At 39.6% G+C, this 19,514-nt stretch overlaps 2 protein-coding genes across 3 annotated transcripts; both read right to left on the bottom strand.

Moving 5' to 3' along the window:
- Window positions 1-1,249: 1,249 nt before the first annotated feature.
- On the bottom strand, window positions 1,250-10,568 carry LOC135477421 (ADP-ribosylation factor 1). Of its 2 annotated transcripts, none has more exons than XM_064757515.1 (5): window positions 10,432-10,568; window positions 7,987-8,181; window positions 7,158-7,268; window positions 4,159-4,283; window positions 1,250-3,301 (listed from the first exon to the last, which is right to left on the bottom strand). In XM_064757515.1, exons 2-5 carry the CDS (start codon window positions 8,129-8,131, stop codon window positions 3,140-3,142), a joined length of 543 nt encoding a protein of 180 aa, XP_064613585.1. In that variant the 5' UTR covers window positions 8,132-8,181; window positions 10,432-10,568; the 3' UTR covers window positions 1,250-3,139. The 2 variants fall into 2 exon arrangements, with proteins under 2 accessions (XP_064613585.1, XP_064613586.1); XM_064757516.1 differs by having other exon boundaries at window positions 10,456-10,561.
- A 5,312-nt stretch (window positions 10,569-15,880) lies between these two features.
- LOC135477674 (RING finger protein nhl-1-like) lies at window positions 15,881-19,284 on the bottom strand. The gene is made up of 2 exons (XM_064757858.1): window positions 19,180-19,284; window positions 15,881-18,584 (listed from the first exon to the last, which is right to left on the bottom strand). The coding sequence occupies exon 2, from the start codon at window positions 18,574-18,576 to the stop codon at window positions 16,129-16,131; it is 2,448 nt and encodes an 815-aa protein (XP_064613928.1). The 5' UTR covers window positions 18,577-18,584; window positions 19,180-19,284; the 3' UTR covers window positions 15,881-16,128.
- Window positions 19,285-19,514: the final 230 nt, after the last annotated feature.

Raw genomic sequence — 19,514 nt, 5'->3', positions numbered from 1 at the left:
AACTTCAAACGACCCAGAAATATCGCTGTCACGCAAGTTAAGCAGCAGGTTGGTAAACAAATAGCGAAATTGTCACACTGACCATCTGTGCGAATCTCCGGGCATCAACTCTATTGATTATTGAAATTATGATAGTGATGCAAACTGAGCTGACTAATGAACAAATGAATGTAAGGATATAGGCCTCCGAAGTCAAACAGAAAAACGTACGAGTCCCAATTGCCATCTCTGCAAGACGGTAGGCATGTAAATTGCTGGACTCACCAAGTTTTCAACACTACAGAATCTGTGCTATATGAAGAAACTATACCCCCTAATAGCGATAATACTGTTACATGACAAGATAGTCTCATTATGGGTGTGGGCTGTCGACAACTGCATTCGAACATCACCTGATCTCAAGATGAAAAAAAGTTAAGGACGAGCATTCCCATGAAAATTTCGATCGTCTGATGTCAGCGCTTGATATCCGCAGTCAGATTCTTTCTGACTGGTTGAAAAGCCAAAGACAATTAAGCGTATGCCAGTTGTGTACAAAAACTCCTTGTCAGCAGTAGCTGAAGCCGCTACAAAGGATTTCTCAAAATTTCGTTCCTGAATGTGGTTTAAATGTGAAAGCAGCATTGTCATAGGTCAAAACAGACAAATTCTGCATAGAATTTGATTTGATCTGTTTTCTGCAATATTCAAGAATATTTCCTTTGTACGACGGCGGCCGGCATTCAGGTGCGAGGAAACCCAGGACCATCCACAGGATGTTGATAAACTTCCAATCTACGACTGACACACTCAAGATTAGCAGCCTTTAGACTATGATAGACATAGAAGTGCACATATATAAATATATATGAAGGTCATAAGCCATCATGCTTGCCCATATGCAAATTTGCATGTTCTTATAAAAACTTGGATGTCAATTTCACACCAAGCAGATATCTGGCCGCCAAAATTCAGCTAAAACGCGTCACCGGCTACTACAGCATGTGGATCCTATAGGGGGCCCCGGACCACCCTCTTTATCATTTGGCTACATCAGCTCTTGGTGCGAGGTTATTCATGGCTACACAAACAGTATAGCCTATACTGAACGTAAATATGCTTGTATTTCACTTGACTGGTGTTAAATGCCCTGTAGTGAGAAATTTCACATAAATCTGTATGACGAAGAAGTTCTCTCCTCACCAAATGTTTAAGCAACGAGTTCAGTGGCTAGCCATAAGGATACTAAAAATAAAAGCAAATCGACCAATCGTTCAGTATACACTGGAGTACTTTATTAATATTAGCCAGTTCTTATCGTATAAATGTCATTACTTTTGGGAATAGATGTACATACAATTATCTACTTTACCACCCCTATTTTCTTTGCACTTTGTACAGACGAAACGGTGTCAAAATGAAAATATATTCACAATGGTAACAATTTACTTTAATGTGCTATGCAATAACTTACAGGTCATTCTACTAAAAAGCCACTAACCGTGGCCTTTACAGTCCGTAACTCCTCGGTCTGCTATAGAAACACTAACCATTGCAGTGCAGCTATACTTGTTCGTATTTATCATACAATATTGGGCGTTGGTCATTCCGCCCTTGCATGCGTTTTACATGCAACAAGTAGGTTGAGAGTACAGATTCAACTGTCACTCCGGAATGATTTAGACAAGAAAAACTACACAAGTGAATTTAACCAAACACGCTGAAAGGTGGGGATTTGGGGGGGGGGGGGGAGTCTGAACGATCAATTGTCTTGATTGCCATACCAGTCATTAGAGCCTAGTATCTAGGCGACAAAACAGAAACAAATTGTAATTTTCTTTTGAAAGTCATTTCAGCAAGAACATATATGCTGATAACGAATTTTTCGTCCGACACTGCTACTCTTGAAGTCATCCTTACTCCTCCAGGTAACCAGCGGAACCTATCAAAACCGCCCCAAGCTACTGAACAGTGATACTGGTCACTGATTTTAGATTTGTCTTCAGACGGCGTTTGTCTTGAACAGTCAGTATTACATCGTCGCAACAGGCATCACGAATTGCTAGACGATGGTGCATATAATGAAAGTTCTACAGGTAGCATATATTAATTTTTTGTGAAGCTGGGGGACATGTGTGAAAGAATGTCCACTGTGCAAAGTTAAAAAGCTGTCAAGGCGTTCAACAGAAATGAGAGAGTTTGCGTTGTTGATAGTACAGGTCAATGTACTAACACCCCACTCACCCTTGCCCCAAAGGAGAATCCTGCAAGCGTGCATCGATTTATTCACAAGGTTAAACAATGACACCATCAAAATTGAACGTGAATACTGTGGCGTGATTATATGCCGCTCATTTCAGCCGTAGTTCACTTCACTTCTCCTGGACACTGAAGGATCCAACACACCACTCGAAAACACCTGTGCAACTAAATTCTAACATGGGTGAAGTTAATAGCATTAATTAATGGTACTTCATGAGAATCACTGTAATGCCATTTAATAACAAAAGCGTCAGTCAACGAGAACAAGGAATACCGGTTAGGTCCTAATAAGGGAAGCCTAAATCGTGCTACATTCGAAAGTGAGTCGTGTGTTCAATGCTACACCACTATTCACAGAGAGGATTTGGAAAGTCTGTGACAAGCCAACACATGCACACTGGATGGTAAGGTGAGTTTATTTGTACAAGTTTCAATGGTCATTCGTTCAGAAATTGCTCAATAATACACACAATAAACTAGCCATAACTGTTGAAGTTGTGCCGTGTGCTAAAGGCACTCTCTTGCCCACATATGTTAACATGTATAAATTATATGCAGCCGGCCGACAGTTGACAAGCGGAAAAACCATGACAATAAAATTACAAAGATAACCATGGCCCACAAAAACATGTGGTATATAGAACAAAGGAATATTCAGGACATATCAAATAATAAACAGTCACAAAACTGGTTCTTCCTCTATTATTTAAGATTTAGACAGACATACATACAAAATTTGCTATTATCAAGTTTTTTTTTTTTTAACGGTCAGCTCATTGCAGAATGAACAGTACCTGGAGGAGCCCATTCGACTGGACCCCAAATCTTTGCTCCCTGAAAAGAATGAAACCCCCCACAAAGCTATGTGTTAATTTCTCCTATGTTGCCCAGTCTGTGTTCATTTTGCGTTCTTCAGTGTGTTTGATAGCCAATCTAAGCCCTCATAGAGTCCGTCGCCGCTGGTAGCACAAGTCGCCTGAATGTACCACTGTCTGTTACGTAGTGTATGCAGCCCTAGTTTATCTGTTATCTCCGCTGCATTCATAGCATTGGGTAGATCCTAAAAAAAAAACAAAAAAACAATCAAAGAATTTATATTACATGCTGAACATGGGATGTAACACTTGTGCATGGGTCCAGTTGGTTTGATGTATGGTCTAATACACAAAGTGAATATACACACCAAATATTCACACAGCTGATCCCTATTTAAAGCAGCTATTGCACAGAAACTAACAGCCACTCAGGGTCATATAGTTCGTTTTGAGCTGAATTTGAAGACAAAATTTGGAGGAGTTATAAAAACTAAGTGAGAGACCAAATTTATATAAACATAATGGGGAGTTTTACACTGTAGGAAAAAAAATACAGCAGAAGTGTTTGGGTGAGAACTACTGTTCTCTACTGTATACGATGAAAACATCATGGTAGAACAATAAGGCACAAGCCAAAATCATCTAGATCCTGCTTTGAACGTGGGACCTCACAAGACAAGGGTCAGTAAAGTAATGTGTGTATCAAAGCTATCACATATTAATGTATTAATACCGCTTTAATCCCGAATAATTTCAGTTAAGAAACAAAAGCAAACCTATGACAATCGATTTTCTGACTCTTGTTTGAAGAATACTCAAGAATTTTTCACTTATGCTATATGTCCAGTTTTATGGGAAGGTAAAAACTGGAGTACCCAAGGTAAATCAACAATCTTAGGCAAGTCACGAACGACCTTTCCTACGAGTGACATACAGCCTTGTAAGCAATACTGGTGGAAGACCAGTGATGTAACGAACGCGGTCAACCTATCATCAACTAGGTCCCGATGGACAAAAATAGAGGAAATCTATAAATTCGTTGTCCAAGGTGGGACTGAATGCAATCCTCACTGTTAGGAGAACAGCTATAAGGTGTACAAACCTGTTTGTTAGCGAAGACCAGTAACACTGCCTCCCTGAGTTCGTCCTCAGCAAGCATTCGCATTAACTCCTCTCTTGCTTCCTGTATTCTCTCTCTGTCATTGCTGTCTACCACAAATATAAGACCTGCACACAAAAAAACAATACCTTACAGAAGTGAAAGCCATGGCAACAAAACATTGCTGTATCCTTTTAGCTGTTTCATTAAGACAATGTACAAGAAGTTTGCACCGAGGCCAAGTTGAGCGGCAGAAACACATTACTTCACAACAAACTAAGACATGAAGTTCATCTGGACCATAACATAACAAGGAAAGCTACAATTAACAAGCCGTGCAGAGGCAGAAATATTACATATCTAATGCCAACTTGGGTAAAGTGAGCCAAAACCATGTCCTTGCAGATTGTCAATGCAGTGGACAGAGACATAAACTTTTCTAACACAGTGCTACTGGAGGATTTAACTACAATTCTAAAATATCAGCACTGCAATATTGTTTATTTGTATGCCATATTTCTTCACGTCTTGTTTTTCACACTTAAGAAGCATGAAACTTTGCAGTTCCTGAAATTTAATACACACAAACTGTTTGAAGGCATACCAGATTGCTATTGTTAAAAAAAAAAAAACTGGACAGCTCAGGGGAGATAACCCAGTCAAGAAAAGTGGGTGTCTATTGCAGCTTTCCTGTATCGTACACATCTATAAAATGCTACAAAACTTTTCTTGAATTCAATCTATATTGTTCTACTACTTACTTCCCACTACAAAAAATCAGGGCCTGCTACATAAAACCCAATGCCAATTTACAATGTACAAGACAAATGAGAAACTACTGGTATAAAATTAAGTGTGGAACATACGTGAGATTTTAAACAGTGCACTGACTACTGATGCGACCAAATAATGTTAAAATCTGGTATAAACCTGAAGCAGATGTCTAACATCATTAGACAAGATTGAACACCATTGTAACACGGTGATACACCCCTTGTTGCAACTGGTCCCACAAACATTCCATGGGATTGAGATGCGGGGAATTGGCGGCTCACTAGAGCAGGGTGAAAGGACCTTAATGCAGTTACACTTGATAAGCTCATTGGGGCAATTAACATGCATCCAACGGCTGAATTTGTAGCATACTTGTCAGATGTTACTATGTTTATATGATGTGTAAGAATTCTACCAGACTGAAGCCTGAAGTAAAACGCACTTAAATTCCTTATCACAGTGACTGACACGTCAAATCTACTGAATTCACAACAGCCCCCTCCTTGGATGTTATGTGTTGACTGCAGACAGAATCTGATAATTTGGCAGTTAATTTTCAAAGTAAAAGTGGACATTAACAAAACTGTTACAAGGGCACGAACATGAAGAGCATTATACATGTACATGGATTTATTTACAGAGCTCCGTAGAGCTGTGATTACGTATACTATCACAGCCGTGTCATGTTCCATACGCTTACCTTGAACACCTCTGTATTTCCCCTGCTGGGTTCTGTATACTACTGCTGGGCACCAAATAATTTGTCTGTCCATAGTCACAGTAGATGCTGGACAAATTCCAACACGTGGTAACACCCATCTGGCATTGATAGCCGAGGTGACTGACTACGAACAGACAAATTATTTGGTGCCCAGCAGTGGTATTCTGAAGCCAGCAAGGGATGTAATCACAGCCCTACAGAGCTAATGGATTTACTGACTTCTCTCTCTTTGAACTGACATTATGCCCAGCAGTGTATACCAGAACAATGCGAGTCGAATCAAATGGACCACAATACATAATATGCAAGTTTTACCTACCAGGAATTAGTGATAGCCCTGTTTATTATTATTCTGGGTTTCATTTGACACCTTAACATTTATCAATGAATTAACTCATTTGCTACCACAACGTCATACAGCCCTGGTTACTGCAGCCCTGATCACCGCTTGGTCCCCAGCAGGCCACAGCAGAAATACAATTTTGCCCTAAAAAATTCGAAGTTTTTGTTTTACGATTTTGGGATAATTCCACCATCAGATATTCTGTGGCAGTTTATATTTTTGTTCTGTGAAGCGTGTAAACGTAAAATTAATCACTTTATTAGAACAATGTATCTGTAGATTTGAGTAAAATTGTTTTTCCATAGTTTGCGTTGTTGTTGTTACTGGGCAGGTTCTCGTCTCTCATTAATTCTGAAGCATAATTGACCTAAAGTTAATACCCCTTTGTCGGAAGACTCTTCTATGTCACTGCTAACATCTGAAACCGAATATCCAAATCGAAATCCTCTCAAATGTCTATTCATAAAGCGCTCATAATCGTCGTCTGCACTTGAGTTTGCCATATCGGCAAATGCCTCAAAGAAAGTCGTCAAATCTTTTCAACATTTTTCCGCGCCTTTTTATCGCTTGTAACCAATGAAAATCTATGAACACTGCTTGTGTGGCTTCCATAGGGTCTAATAAGGCAGTATTTGATTGGTTTAGCTCCCTAAAAATCCCAATTTCCATGCAAAAATAGAACAATCAGAGACGGGGAAATGAGGTGCCGTCATATGTGCAGCTTGAGCCGCTCACGAGGACCAAGGGGTATGGCTATGGTGGGGCTTAAGCCACTCCCCTGAGCGAATGAATTAAATTGCCGATCAAGAATATAAATACTCTATTTCACCCTGGTTAGATTTGTCAAGTGGCTGAATCAAGCTAAATGCATCAGATGAAAAAGCTAAATTTCAGGCGAAATACTAACTTTCAGTTTCAGAGACCAAGTTGCCACAAGATTATTGAACAGTGAAATAAGCACGATATATTGACTAGTCTGAAAGAAACACAACCAGAAGTAGAATGATGGTCCAGTTTTAAAAAAAAGGAGCAGAAGAGAGACCAGAAATCAAAACAGGACTCAAAACTTTTATCTGGATTGAGCTGAACACATTTACATGCTTTTGAATGTCCACTATACACAAGTGTGGTGTCCCACTGTAGTTACATACTTAAGTCACTCACCTTGTGTGTTCTGGAAATAATGACGCCACAGTGGTCGAATCTTATCCTGTCCACCAACATCCCATACCGTAAAACTTATATTTTTGTATTCTACAGTTTCTACATTAAAACCTGAAAGTAACACGAGACACATTAAAATCTGCATAAAAGACCCCAAAATCCTTACTACTTAATACTGTACTGTTGAAAATTCTTTGTTGAGCTCAAATATTTTGTTGCAATATTTAAATATGTATGTATTTTAATTGGTGTTTTTCATCATAGAAGAATATTTCACTTATATAACAGTAGCCAGCACTACTTCTGGAGGAAACCTGGAAGAGCCAGAGGGTAGTCCACACACATCCATGTACATCATGCACAATTCAAGAGGAAACCAGTATGAGCATCCTCACAAAACCAACTTGCCTGGAAACATATACTTACTAGACAGTTAATTACTTATTCATTTCATTGTTGCCAAATAGTTTTTCACTTGTGCAAGGACAGCCAGTTTTATGGGTGGAAGAAACTAGGATGCCAAGAGTTAACCATTGACCTTTTAGTCACTTATTGAGAAGCTTCCTCACATATAATGAAGATATAAGCAAATTATACTGGTGACATAGTCTTCCAATGGACGTTAGACTGTGGTAACAGCCACACGATTGCCGACCACACGCAAATGCCAAGCCCCACGAACAGTGTGATTGTGTTGCATAAACCTTCCCAAATATAGCTACAACCAATGTGCCAGTAAAGTGGACTCAAAAACCATAAGTTGCAACACTACTTAGTCAACAGATCTTGGCCTCTATGTATTTGTTACTAGAAATCAAATGCTACTCACCTATTGTTGGGATGGTCGTGACAATTTCACCTAGTTTGAGCTTATACAGAATTGTGGTTTTTCCAGCAGCATCAAGACCCACCATTAATATTCTCATTTCTTTCTTCCCAAAAAGGTTTTTGAACAAACTCTGAAAGGCCCCCATGGTGCCTGCTCTTCAGGAAATCACTCTCAGTATGGGTCTGCAGCCGAGAGCTGAAAAGAACAATCATAACCAGGAAATTTACCAAAATTGTAAGAGTAAAAAAGAAAGAGACAAAGTGGAACAGCATTTAGACATTCACTAGTTGTTAAGTCCTATGTAGATTAAAATTGAAAAGCAAAATGAAACATGATTAAAATGTGGAGATATTGACTACTATGCTGTCAAAATAAAGTAGATAGACATAATGAGGTAGTTCACTATCCACCTTCTGCTTACAGCATCATGACGCGCAAAAGCCACAATATACACTGCAACTGAAAACTCTGTATAACCATATTTTTGTTAACTTTGCTTTATTAGTTTAGGAACCCCAAACATTTCTAGACATGGTTCTGAATCATGTGGTAATCATTCACTTGACATTTTCACTCCAGATATACTACTTAAACTAGCTTTGCTTTATTAGTTTAGGGGCCTAAATGTTTTCCGGAACCGAAATGTTTCTTGATATGGCTCTGGATCTCGTGGTACCTTATTTCTTCTAATTTTCGGGACACCTGATCTGTTCATTTTAGCCAACATATATGAAAGTGTAGCGGGAATTTTGAGTTTTTTTTTTATTACATGGTTAGACCATCAAATGAACAACAAACTCATTTATTTACATTTCCAAAAGGCTGGTAAGAAAATATTCCACTTTCAACACTACTGCTATCTGTCCCAAACATTTTAAGAACTTGGTTAATCCTTTTCTGGACTGCTCATTTTCACTCCAGATATACAACCTAAGCTAGCAAAAGTATGTTTATTACATCATATTGTATCAATGAAATTACATATTAATATAAAGCAAAAGATTCATGAACATGAAAGTTTCAAGTAGAAAGTGTTACTATGATACATTACTGATATACTGAAAATGTGCTGGATTAAATCAACCCCAATGTACACCTAGGCTGTGAACTGATATGATGTTCCCTCCACTTTTAGTATTCGCAGTATGATCGAGCACTTTGCATGAACAAGGAAGCTCTATCAAAAAGTCACATTGTGGAGAGTTGTCAGTTCAGTTCAGTTGAGCTGGAGAGATTTTGTTTCTTGCGAGACACTGCAAAGTTGTGGGTGAAAATAGCAAACACGTTTCGGTGGCCGAAACTAGAAACAACAGGTAGGAAGGAGATGTTTAATTCCTCACAGCAATGTGGGGAAAAACACAGACAGTGGGTTTCCATAGTGTTTTTGCAGCAAAGACGGAGCATATAGAAAGGTATGCCACAGGGAACAACTTTCAGCCCTGAACAGGTTGACGTTTGAGACGATAGTACACACATTAGTTCAGCAATTATCAGAGTAGTTGCGACTAGCACATTTTTAAGACCAGCACACACGAACAAAATTGCTTGTCTAAGACTGGATTTTCAGACCCTGGTCTCAAATGATTTGGAACATGTTACCCGCACATGGGCAAGACTTGTCAGAGACTCAGATGGTGCAACATGGTTCTTTGTTGTAGTTACCCTGCACACAGGACAAATATTGAAGATATTTTGTTGAATAGATCATGAAGTCCTACTTTCAAAAACAAATGTTGTCTGCATGCGCTGGGCTTTAGTGTTTTGGCTTGATGCGACTTAATTGACAATGTGCGTGGGTCATACATTCATTAAAACCAGGTTCCATTAGCAACGATTGTACTAGCACGTTTTACAATCAATGAAGCAGTTGTTGCTAACTAAATTATAAAGTTCATAAATTAAGCAAAACTTTAATATTTAATTACATGTATGATGGATACTGTTTACAAATTATGTTTGGCTTGCATGGCATGTCAAGACTTGTTGTATGACAACCCAATAAACTTTTACCTAGCTATAGAAGACAGAAATACTACCAATAGTTGGTAACTTGATTCATACAAATGCTTAAAGGTTCAAAGTCATAAATGCAAGAATCCCAAACTGTACAAATTAATACAACCTAAACTTACCGGTACCGGTGTTAACTACAGTCGCTTGAGTGTCAAATCACATAATTGACAATCATCGAAATCTGGCTTGTTTATCAAAGCCCAACTTTAAATTAATACATCGCTAAAAGTGGAATTTAACCTTCCACTCCAAAGGACCACATACCTATAAATTCTGCGGAAATTACAACGCAAAATTGGACATAAATCAAAACCACTTCGCCCAGGTCATCAACAAACCTCACAGTAAAAAATATCGGGTGCCGGTTTTCACAACATTCCTGTATCGAAAGTAAACCCTATAAGAACTCAGCAATTTGTTCTTTCAAATTACCTGTAAGTAAGAATATCCTCTTACTTGAATCCAAACTATCTATCGCTTTGAATCCCCTTTGATGACCAGATCTTTTATACCTATCAGAACCTGTAACCTACTTAAAATGGCGGACGTGGATGAAACGTCGTTGCACATGCCACGTCAATGTATGGGCAATTGGGGTGGCACTAATGAGTATTACCGTCATCCCTTGTAGGTCATGTGACTGAAACAAAATGGAAGCGTCCACAGTCGCCCACGTGGTTGTGCAAACTGGTTTCCGTAAGCCCCATCCACCTTATAGGTTACTCTGCCAATTACCATTGACCAAAATAGTTTTGAATGTATTGTTTGTACCTTTAAGCACTAAACACGTTTGTTTAAGAATAAATAAACAAATAAAAAGAAGAAAGCGACAATATTCCAGACCTTGTTGATCTCGATCAATTGGGAAGGCCAGAGATGCAGTGAGAACCTCTTCGTAGAACATAAGAAACTTTAAGTACTTCTAATTCTCTACCATGCTGTATTTATTATTGTGCACAAATAATGTGCTGAATCAGAAAAATTTAAAAGAGCTGAAATTTAAACAAAACAAAAATTGAAAAAAGAACTTAATGCTACTATAGTCCATCTACTCTTCTTATGCAGAGGGCCGTAGCCGTAAGTCTACCCAACTCAACCGGTAGGTTTTGACGGTCTGGTTTAGAGAGACTATAGTCCATCAAGATGCACTTTAAGTGCTATTTTCGCGCGAACTTCAAACTTCATCTCACTTATGGCCATCTAACTCACTCCCTCGACTCATCTATATGTAATTATATCGTGGAATCTCTAATAATATCCTCTTAATTTACTGTCCTCACCTATGAAACTCGCTAAATGGTGGTCACATTGACTCCTAGAACTTTGGCGGTACCAAGTGCTTCGCCGTCGACAGCCATTTTGAAGTGTCACGTGACCTAATTCTGGATTTGAAATGCAACTGAGTTGTGTTATTGAAATCCTCAAGTAAACTATTATATGTCCATTGCCGTCTGCAAGAACAACTTCAACCTTCATAATTGAATCACAGTACAGCCCGGGACTCTGATTTACCTTATAATCACCATGCTTTCATGTTTACTTTCTGTACCGCCTGTTAATTTAACACAAGAATATGCACATAAGTTAAGAAATGAATGAAGTACACAGGTATACAGTCAATGATTCAAGGTGTTGTATTTCCAAAAAATGAAAACAATAATTTATATATTCGTAACATTCACACTGGTCTTAACACCCATAAACAAATGTAAGCATACAGCTTTCAAAAATCAGACGTGAGCAAAAAAACAAAAAAATAACAAGCCGTTTTGTTGTCAGACATTAAATCAGACATTTTTCAGTGATCATTGCGTAGGCCTACATGTATCTCAATTCCCACAGAGACAATGTATTTTAAGTTACTTTTCTCTATCTCTATTCCATGAGAAAATACATTACATCAGAACGTGTACCTTATTTCTTCTAAAATTTGGGAGACCTGGTCTGCTCATTTCAGCCAATATGTATGTAATTCTAGCAGGAACGCTGAATTTCTTTTGTCTCACATGGTTATACGGTACCATCTAATGAACAACATACTCATATCTTTACTTTTCCAAAAGGCTGGTAAAGAAATGTACTATTCTGCTTTCAACACTACTAACATCTGTCCGAAATTTTAGAAAGAAGTTTGGTAGCTTTTATTGCATGTAACAGGCCTAATAAGTCAATACATAATAGTAGGCATGTACAACAATGAAAGGGAGGCAATTCATTCACCAACGTACCAGGTAAATACGTAAAAAGACAATTAATTAACAAGTGATTAAGCTCGACACTCTTAATATCCCAATATAACATGCAGCATTAGCCTAATGTATGTGGAGATGTTATTAATGAGAGCAAGATATGAAAAATGGACAAGCAAACCATATAACTGGCTCAACCTGCAGGCAAAATTTGAATACCAGTATCACCTGATACGGCAACAGATCAGGTTTGTGCACATTTGCATTATTGTGTTGCCATCGAATCCATAAATTTCATGGGAATAATTAACCTCACCATAATTAAGTATCGCACATGAAAAGAACAAATTAGAAACTTCGGTTTACAGGCACAGCTTGATGTTTTCAGAGATGATAGCCCAGGGTCGGTTTATGACCTCAAATTGTCTGAAACACATTCTAAGCAATTCCAGCCAGTAAAATGAGAAATTATAGCATCCCATATCAAGCCCACATTTTCCAAAATCAACCTTATACTGTAGATTGTGCAATTTTTTGTTTTATATCCAACACAAATTTGAGTTGGAAGATCTCATTTTAAATAGGGATCTAGTATGACACTAGGTAACATGTATACGTGCACAATTTGAGTGAGTGCACTGGATTTAATGTCGTGCTGAACAATGTTTCATTCATATGCCAACGAAGGAGTCCTCAAAGTGCATGTTATATGCCTCAGGGGTTATATAAATACAGGATACCCCTCGACTGGAGAAGTTAGAAAGCCACAATAATGTGCCCAGAATAACACACATTCGACTGAAATCAGGGGTCAGAAATGTTTGATACTTATAGCTCTTCAGAATGACGTCATCTAATCATACGACCAAAACAGGAGTCAAATATATTATATTCCATTTGTACCACAGTAAAACGGAATGAAATGGATGAAATATCACTAATAAATAAAATTATTTACATATGACATCATGATACAAAGTCATCTTTACAGTTCAATATGAGTTCGTCATTTTTATTTGGAGCACTTATAAAACAAGTGACTAACCAAATATTTTGACTCCTGGAAATACTAAATGGGGAGTGTGTTTGGTTTGTCCATAAATATGCGAATTTATTAAGAACTAAGGCTTACTTGGTTTCCATAGCAATTGGACAGCAAACCCACAAACTAAATGACCCGAACAGCAGGCCTATCCATCCATCAGTTCATTCCAGAGCATTATAAGGTCAGTAAACACAGCCCCATGCAGTATTAATTACAAGCCTTAATTAATACTGGCTTCACCACAACCCTATTGCAGAAACACTGTTGTTGATGTGACAGTTGAGCTTCAGCTGTTAATCATCTTTTAATTTAATAATTAGGTCAGCAAATTAAGCCTTGCATTACTCAAATGTTAGGCCAGATTCGTGAAAGTTGAACAACCGGGCACCGTGTGGTTGGACAGACAATTAGCATATGAAAGCACCAGACTGACTGGTGATCCCAATTTATCTGCACCTATTTATACGTACATGCAATTCCAGTGGAACTTCATACTTTTGCAGGGCTGTAGGTCACTTCTATGTAATATGGATTACACAACAACTGAAGTGTAGAAAATTCTATAGCTGAACTATAGCTGTTCTATTTAAAGTTCGACAAGGTCTGGGGAAGCATTCTGAACCCAGCCCATCACCGATGTGAAACTGGTCACAAAAACACGGTAAGCGTTAAACAGTTATTTAATCTCTTAATCCTGTGGACTAATCTATACAAGTACATAATTTGCAAGGATGAGTGTTACTAAATCACATTCTCATGGGCATATTATAAAGGAGGGAGAAAACTCAGTAGACATGTTATGACTTTCCTTGCCACAACACCTGCAAGATATCATAGTCTCAACCAAAAAATTATTTACATTTTCCAAAAAAACAAAAAACAAAAACACATAACTATGGATCTTGGATAACCCAGACAAATATGATCACAGTCAACAAAAGATAAAGATATGTAAATGCATTCTAGAAAAGTAGGATAAATAGAACTGTACTAACAGACAAAAAAAGTCTTAACAAAAAGTACCCCCAGGATATGGGGGGGGGGATCCACACAATATATGTAACCACAAATTATAAACATGATGTACATAACATGACGCCAGAAGTACATGAACAGACAGAAGTGTGCCACACCCTCTTTACACTTTCTCCATCTAGACACTCCCACTCCACATTGATTAGTGCATACTGTCAGAGCAATAGCCAAGTACATGAACAGACAGAAGTGTGCCACACCCTCTTTACACTATTCTCCATCTAGATACTCCCACTCCACATTGATTAGTGCATACTGTCAGAGCAATAGCCAATCAGACATTTCTGTTTTATGGATGAATGGCACAATGCATTCTAGTGAAACTGACAGTGCTGGCTGATCAAGGACATGCAGAACACATTATTTTCCATAATTCCTCAGTATAGCTTATTTTAAGTAACTTTGCCCAAGACATCTCTGAGACCGGCAGGAAAACAGACTTACGGTCTATCATACGTATATAACACAGTGATAAACTTCTCTCGATTCATGTGCATCCGAAGACGTTTAATCGTTTTATACCACGTCAAACCATATCACGAAATGAGCATTATAGATATGAACGTAGGTATCAAAAGCCCCCCTCACACCTCCTCTCCTCCCCTCGCCAAACCATCCCACCTCAAATCCAAATTAACATAAATGAGACATAAAATTGGTCATTAAATATTAATTAACTTGTTCACTAACAAAGAGTTAACCTTAGTTACACTCTTACAGAATATTTGCATATTAGACAAAAAAAGATTGTGCAACAAATTTAGACTTTAGAAAAGACAAGCAGTAAGCAAAACTTTTTTTTTCACACATTGTCCAAGAAAACAGCTATAAAGCAGTACCCTAACTTTACCAGAATTAATAACATTGGTCAAATTAGAGTCCATTTAATATTTGTTCACCATACTCAAGAATTTTTCACTTGTATGATGGCAGTGAGTTTTATGGGGCTGGTAAATTAGCAATTTATGGCACGACACAGGCTAAATAGGCCCCTTACAAATTTCTACCTTCTGTGTTTACAAATTGCTACCTTCTGTGTTTACAAATTGCTACCTTCTGTGCTTACAAATTGCTACTTTCAGGTACAATCTTGAAATTCAGAAGCCAGAAATGTGCAAGAGGTCTATTATATGTGTAGACACATTAATGTAATTAAGTTAAATTAAATTCAGCACTTTCTCGATAGGAAATCATGTCTACAAATTTTGCTAGCACACATATGAAGCAACATAAGAGACTCACTACTTCATCAGTAAAGCAATTCTTGATGGAAATGCAATTCTTGATGAGAAAAGCAATTCTTCAAGAGTAAAGGAATTCTTGATGAGAAAAGCAATTCTTCATGTAAAAAACAAAATTTCATGAGTATTTCATGTGAGTACAGCTGTACTTAACAAGTAAAGCAATAACTTGTGAGTAATACACAAATTTCACAAGTGAAATATTACTTCATGAGTTAACCAATACTTCATAAGTAAATCAATACTTCATGAGCAAAGCAATACTTTATAAGTAAAGCAATTTGTTGTAACAAAAACAGAACATGTACATGTACCTTTTGAGAAAAGACAAAAAAGGAAGTTTTTTCATACAAGCTCTAACATATCTCTGCATATTATATAAGGTTTTCACAATAAGAAATTGAGCAATATAGCACACAAATGTGTATGCATGTCTGCAAAGCAGCATAATCCACATTTAAACTATGAACACACATATGGCAGGTGCAATGAATGTACAATGGCAACCCACCATATATGCCTAATCTTTGAACATGTATGTCTGCCCTCTCCAAATAATGAATACAGTACATGTTTATACTGTGGGAACCACTTCACATCAGCTGTGCGCTATAATGAGCTAGAAGACTTGGATCCTGTGATTTTCTCTGTCACTCACAACCACATTTCCATTCGGCATAATAGCAACACCTTCCAGACCTTTAAACTGGCCATTTTCACTACCCCAAGATCCAAACATACAATAAAATCGGCCATCTTGTCTGAAGACTTGCACTCTGTTGTTGCCACTATCTGCCACGAGCACAAACCCTTGTTCATCTATTGCAATCCCTTTGGGGTACTTCACTTGCCCCCTTTGCGTCCCCTGAACCCCAAACATGAACAAGTAGGCACCGTTTTCATCGAACACCTGTACACGATGGTTATTGCTGTCTGTCACATAAACTTTACCATTATGGTTCACAGCAATGTAACTGGGGTTTTCGAACTGTCCCGGTCGGCTTCCCAATTGTCCAAACTTGCGCAGGAAGGTTCCATCTGCCCTAAAGACTTGCACCCGATGGTTCTCCTTGTCGCAGACGTAGATGTTACCTTGCTGGTCACATGCCACACCCCAAGGGTAGTTTAATTCACTATCTTCTGAACCTTCTGCACCAAACGTAGACTTGAACTGACCATTTGAGTCAAAAACCTGCACACGTTGGTTGTATCGGTCAGCGATGATGATGTCACCAGCCGAGTTTACTGTGATCCCCGCCAGACAGTCGATCTCGCCCTCCCGCTGACCATATGAGCCAATGGTTCGTACGAAGCGTCCACAATCATCAAACACCTGTATTCTATGATTGCTGCTGTCAGCCACCAGAATGTCATTTGTCACTGTGTGAACTGCCACGCCCCTGGGCCAGGTGAATTGGTTCTGTCCGTTTCCTCTCTCACCGAATCTCAAAATGGATCGGCCTTTTTGCTGGTAGTTGTTCCTGGGTGTGGACACTAAGCTGCTGTCACCTGTGCTGTACCGAAATGTCATAGTGTTTTCAAGGTCATCTGCAAGGTCTTCAAGGTTTTCGTTAATGTCTATATCAAAGCGCACTGGGGCTGGGATAGGGCGCCGGATAACACGTGGAATATCTGTCTGTCTGCTCCTTGGTTCATCAATATTTCCACTGGGCTGGGTGGGAGCATCAGAATTCGTCTCTGACGACTGCTCAGGTGTGCTCTCCGCCCTGCTATTTGACCTCTCCGAAGCCACCATCTCTAACGGCCTGATGCGGTTGTTGACATTCCAAGTGCGACGAGACCTGCTAGGGTTTGGGTCCCCAGTAATCAAGCCAGCCATTCTCTCAGAATTGTTACGATCCCTGGGGTTTCTCCTATTCAGCTCCCCTCCCTGGTCAGCTTGAGCAGCCTGCAGTCCATTCCTCTCCTCAACAGGTAGCCTGCGCAGGTACCTTGACACATGTCTTGTGTGGGGAGAAAAATCTGTTCTGATGGACAAGATCGATGACCTGGTCTGCAAAGGAGTTGAAGATGTTTCACTGAAGGCAGTCTGTCTCACTGACGAAGACGGAAGACTCCCTCTCCCAAATGAGGTCGGGTTGGACCCAGTATTGACGACGAGCTCACCAAGATTTGATATAATGTTCAAAGCTTCCTGCGTGTCGCACACAAAGCGAGGCTGTCTGACAGCCATGAGTCCATCCCCGGCACTGCTCTGGGTACGGATTGTCTGGAGGTGCTCGGTGCACTGCTGCTGCATTGGCACCAAGTCTCCAATAGGTACTTCATTCTGAGGACACTGCAGCACCGACTCAGTCAGGTCACAAAAACTTGCCACAGTGGCAGCCTCCACCTCCAGGGTCTCCTGAATGAGTCGGAGTGAGTGCTGCTCTCCAAGCAGAAAGGTGTTCAGTTCACTTTTCAGCATTACTTGGCGAGATTTCAGCTCTCTGATCAAGCCCTCTATTGCATCTTGAATGGCCGTTGACACAACCTCACAGTTTTGCTTCAGCTGGTCAGATCTCTGGCTAGTCAAAGAAAACATTTTCGACAGCTTGGGCAGTCCTCGTCTAATCTGACCAACAAGTCTGGCAATGTCTTGGCGCAGCTGTGAGGCATGTGAACGGGAGCAGGTATCACAAATCTGATCATTACAGTGAGGGCAAAGTGTCAGAGGGCCATGTTGACTGCAGCCAGCGCAATGAGCCTCCACAGTGCCTTCGTTCCTCGGGGTGCGCCCTGGGTCTCTGGGTGTTGATGAACTCACTCCATTGGTTGGAGAAGGAAGCTCCAGGAAGCTAATGACAGTCAAGTTTTTGGGCAGTGCTGAGATACCCCTCATGGGCAATCTGTGCTCAGCTCTACACTCAGGACAACGAAGGGTTCGGGTACCTGCATCTGCCAACCCCTCTAAACAGGGCCTCAGACAGAAGGTGTGCTGGCATGGTAGGAGTCGAGGCTCCTGGTACCTGTCTAAGCAAACTGGACACCTCAAAAGGCGCTGAATCTGCTCGGCCGAATATGTCAGTTCTGCAGGGTCTGTCATGATTGATGCTGCAGTCACCATGACAACACCTGTAAATACACACAACACATTCATGGTTAAACCTACAGAGCAATAAGGTATCTGATGAATGCTTTGACCTAAAGCTACTTTTTGGACCGAACCAGCCAGATCAGGGATTCAAACTAAGTTAGCCTAGGCCCAGTATGTTACATATAAAGTGGATGAGAGGTGAGGTGAACTCTGGACTCTGCTGGGGCTGTCTCGAATACATTATGCCACTGGCACAGCTCTAGAGTGAGCGCTCTTTAAGAGACAGGTTAGATATTGGTTTATGTTGAAGAAAAAGTTCTGTTTCTGCTTATTTTGAGTATGTAGGCCTACGTATACTGTTTATTTACTTTTGTACGAAGCATAGCATTCCAAATCAAAGTGGTCGGTCTCTTCACCATTGAGAGGCAGAATAAAGGCTGTCAGAGAACACGAATCCCAGGATAGCAGGATGGGTCCAGAGAGGAAGAGTGGCGACAGCGAATGTTAGAATTTTAAAATAGTACACTGAGTCATCTAGATGGATTAGTCCACGGCTAGATTTCTTCCCGCTCGGCGCGAGAAACAAATTTATCACCAAACGAAGGATGCTGGTAATTACAAAAAAAATATTACCTCACGTGACCGAGCGCATGGTTTGTCCCAGGTTTACTTCGCTTAATAAGAATTGTAGAAGAAATGCCGTCACAAGTTCGTCGCCGAAGTCCTCTTGTTTTTTCTCCATGCTTACCGAATACATTAACGACCCACTTCCGGTTGTCGTTAACAGGCTACTGAATCAGAGGCAGCTTGGTAAAGGATCCCCGAAACCACAACTTTCTAAATAAAATATCATTACATGATCATCTATCAATCAATACAAAGAGCACTCGAATTTAATTATATCAATCACATCTGAACAGCTCTGTTGTAGGAATGCACATAATATTACGACAACAGCCATAAGGTAG

This window comes from Liolophura sinensis, chromosome 11, assembly GCF_032854445.1.
Source record: "Liolophura sinensis isolate JHLJ2023 chromosome 11, CUHK_Ljap_v2, whole genome shotgun sequence".
In the NCBI taxonomy this organism is placed as follows: Eukaryota; Metazoa; Mollusca; class Polyplacophora; order Chitonida; family Chitonidae; genus Liolophura; species Liolophura sinensis.
The sequence above is the reverse complement of the archived record's forward strand: the minus strand, read 5'-3'. Positions and strand labels throughout refer to the sequence as shown.

What these genes read in the sequence shown, in the direction of transcription:
- LOC135477421 (XM_064757515.1), bottom strand. Translation starts at nt 8,131, where the DNA reads ATGGGGGCCTTTCAGAGTTTGTTCAAAAACCTTTTTGGGAAGAAAGAA. An exon ending in CACGACCATCCCAACAATAG is followed by an intron (nt 7,269 to 7,986) that starts GTGAGTAGCATT and finishes TGTTACTTTCAG; the next exon opens with GTTTTAATGTAGAAACTGTA. An exon ending in TGGTCTTCGCTAACAAACAG is followed by an intron (nt 3,302 to 4,158) that starts GTTTGTACACCT and finishes TTTTTTTTTTAG; the next exon opens with GATCTACCCAATGCTATGAA.
- LOC135477674 (XM_064757858.1), bottom strand. Translation starts at nt 18,576, where the DNA reads ATGGTGACTGCAGCATCAATCATGACAGACCCTGCAGAACTGACATAT.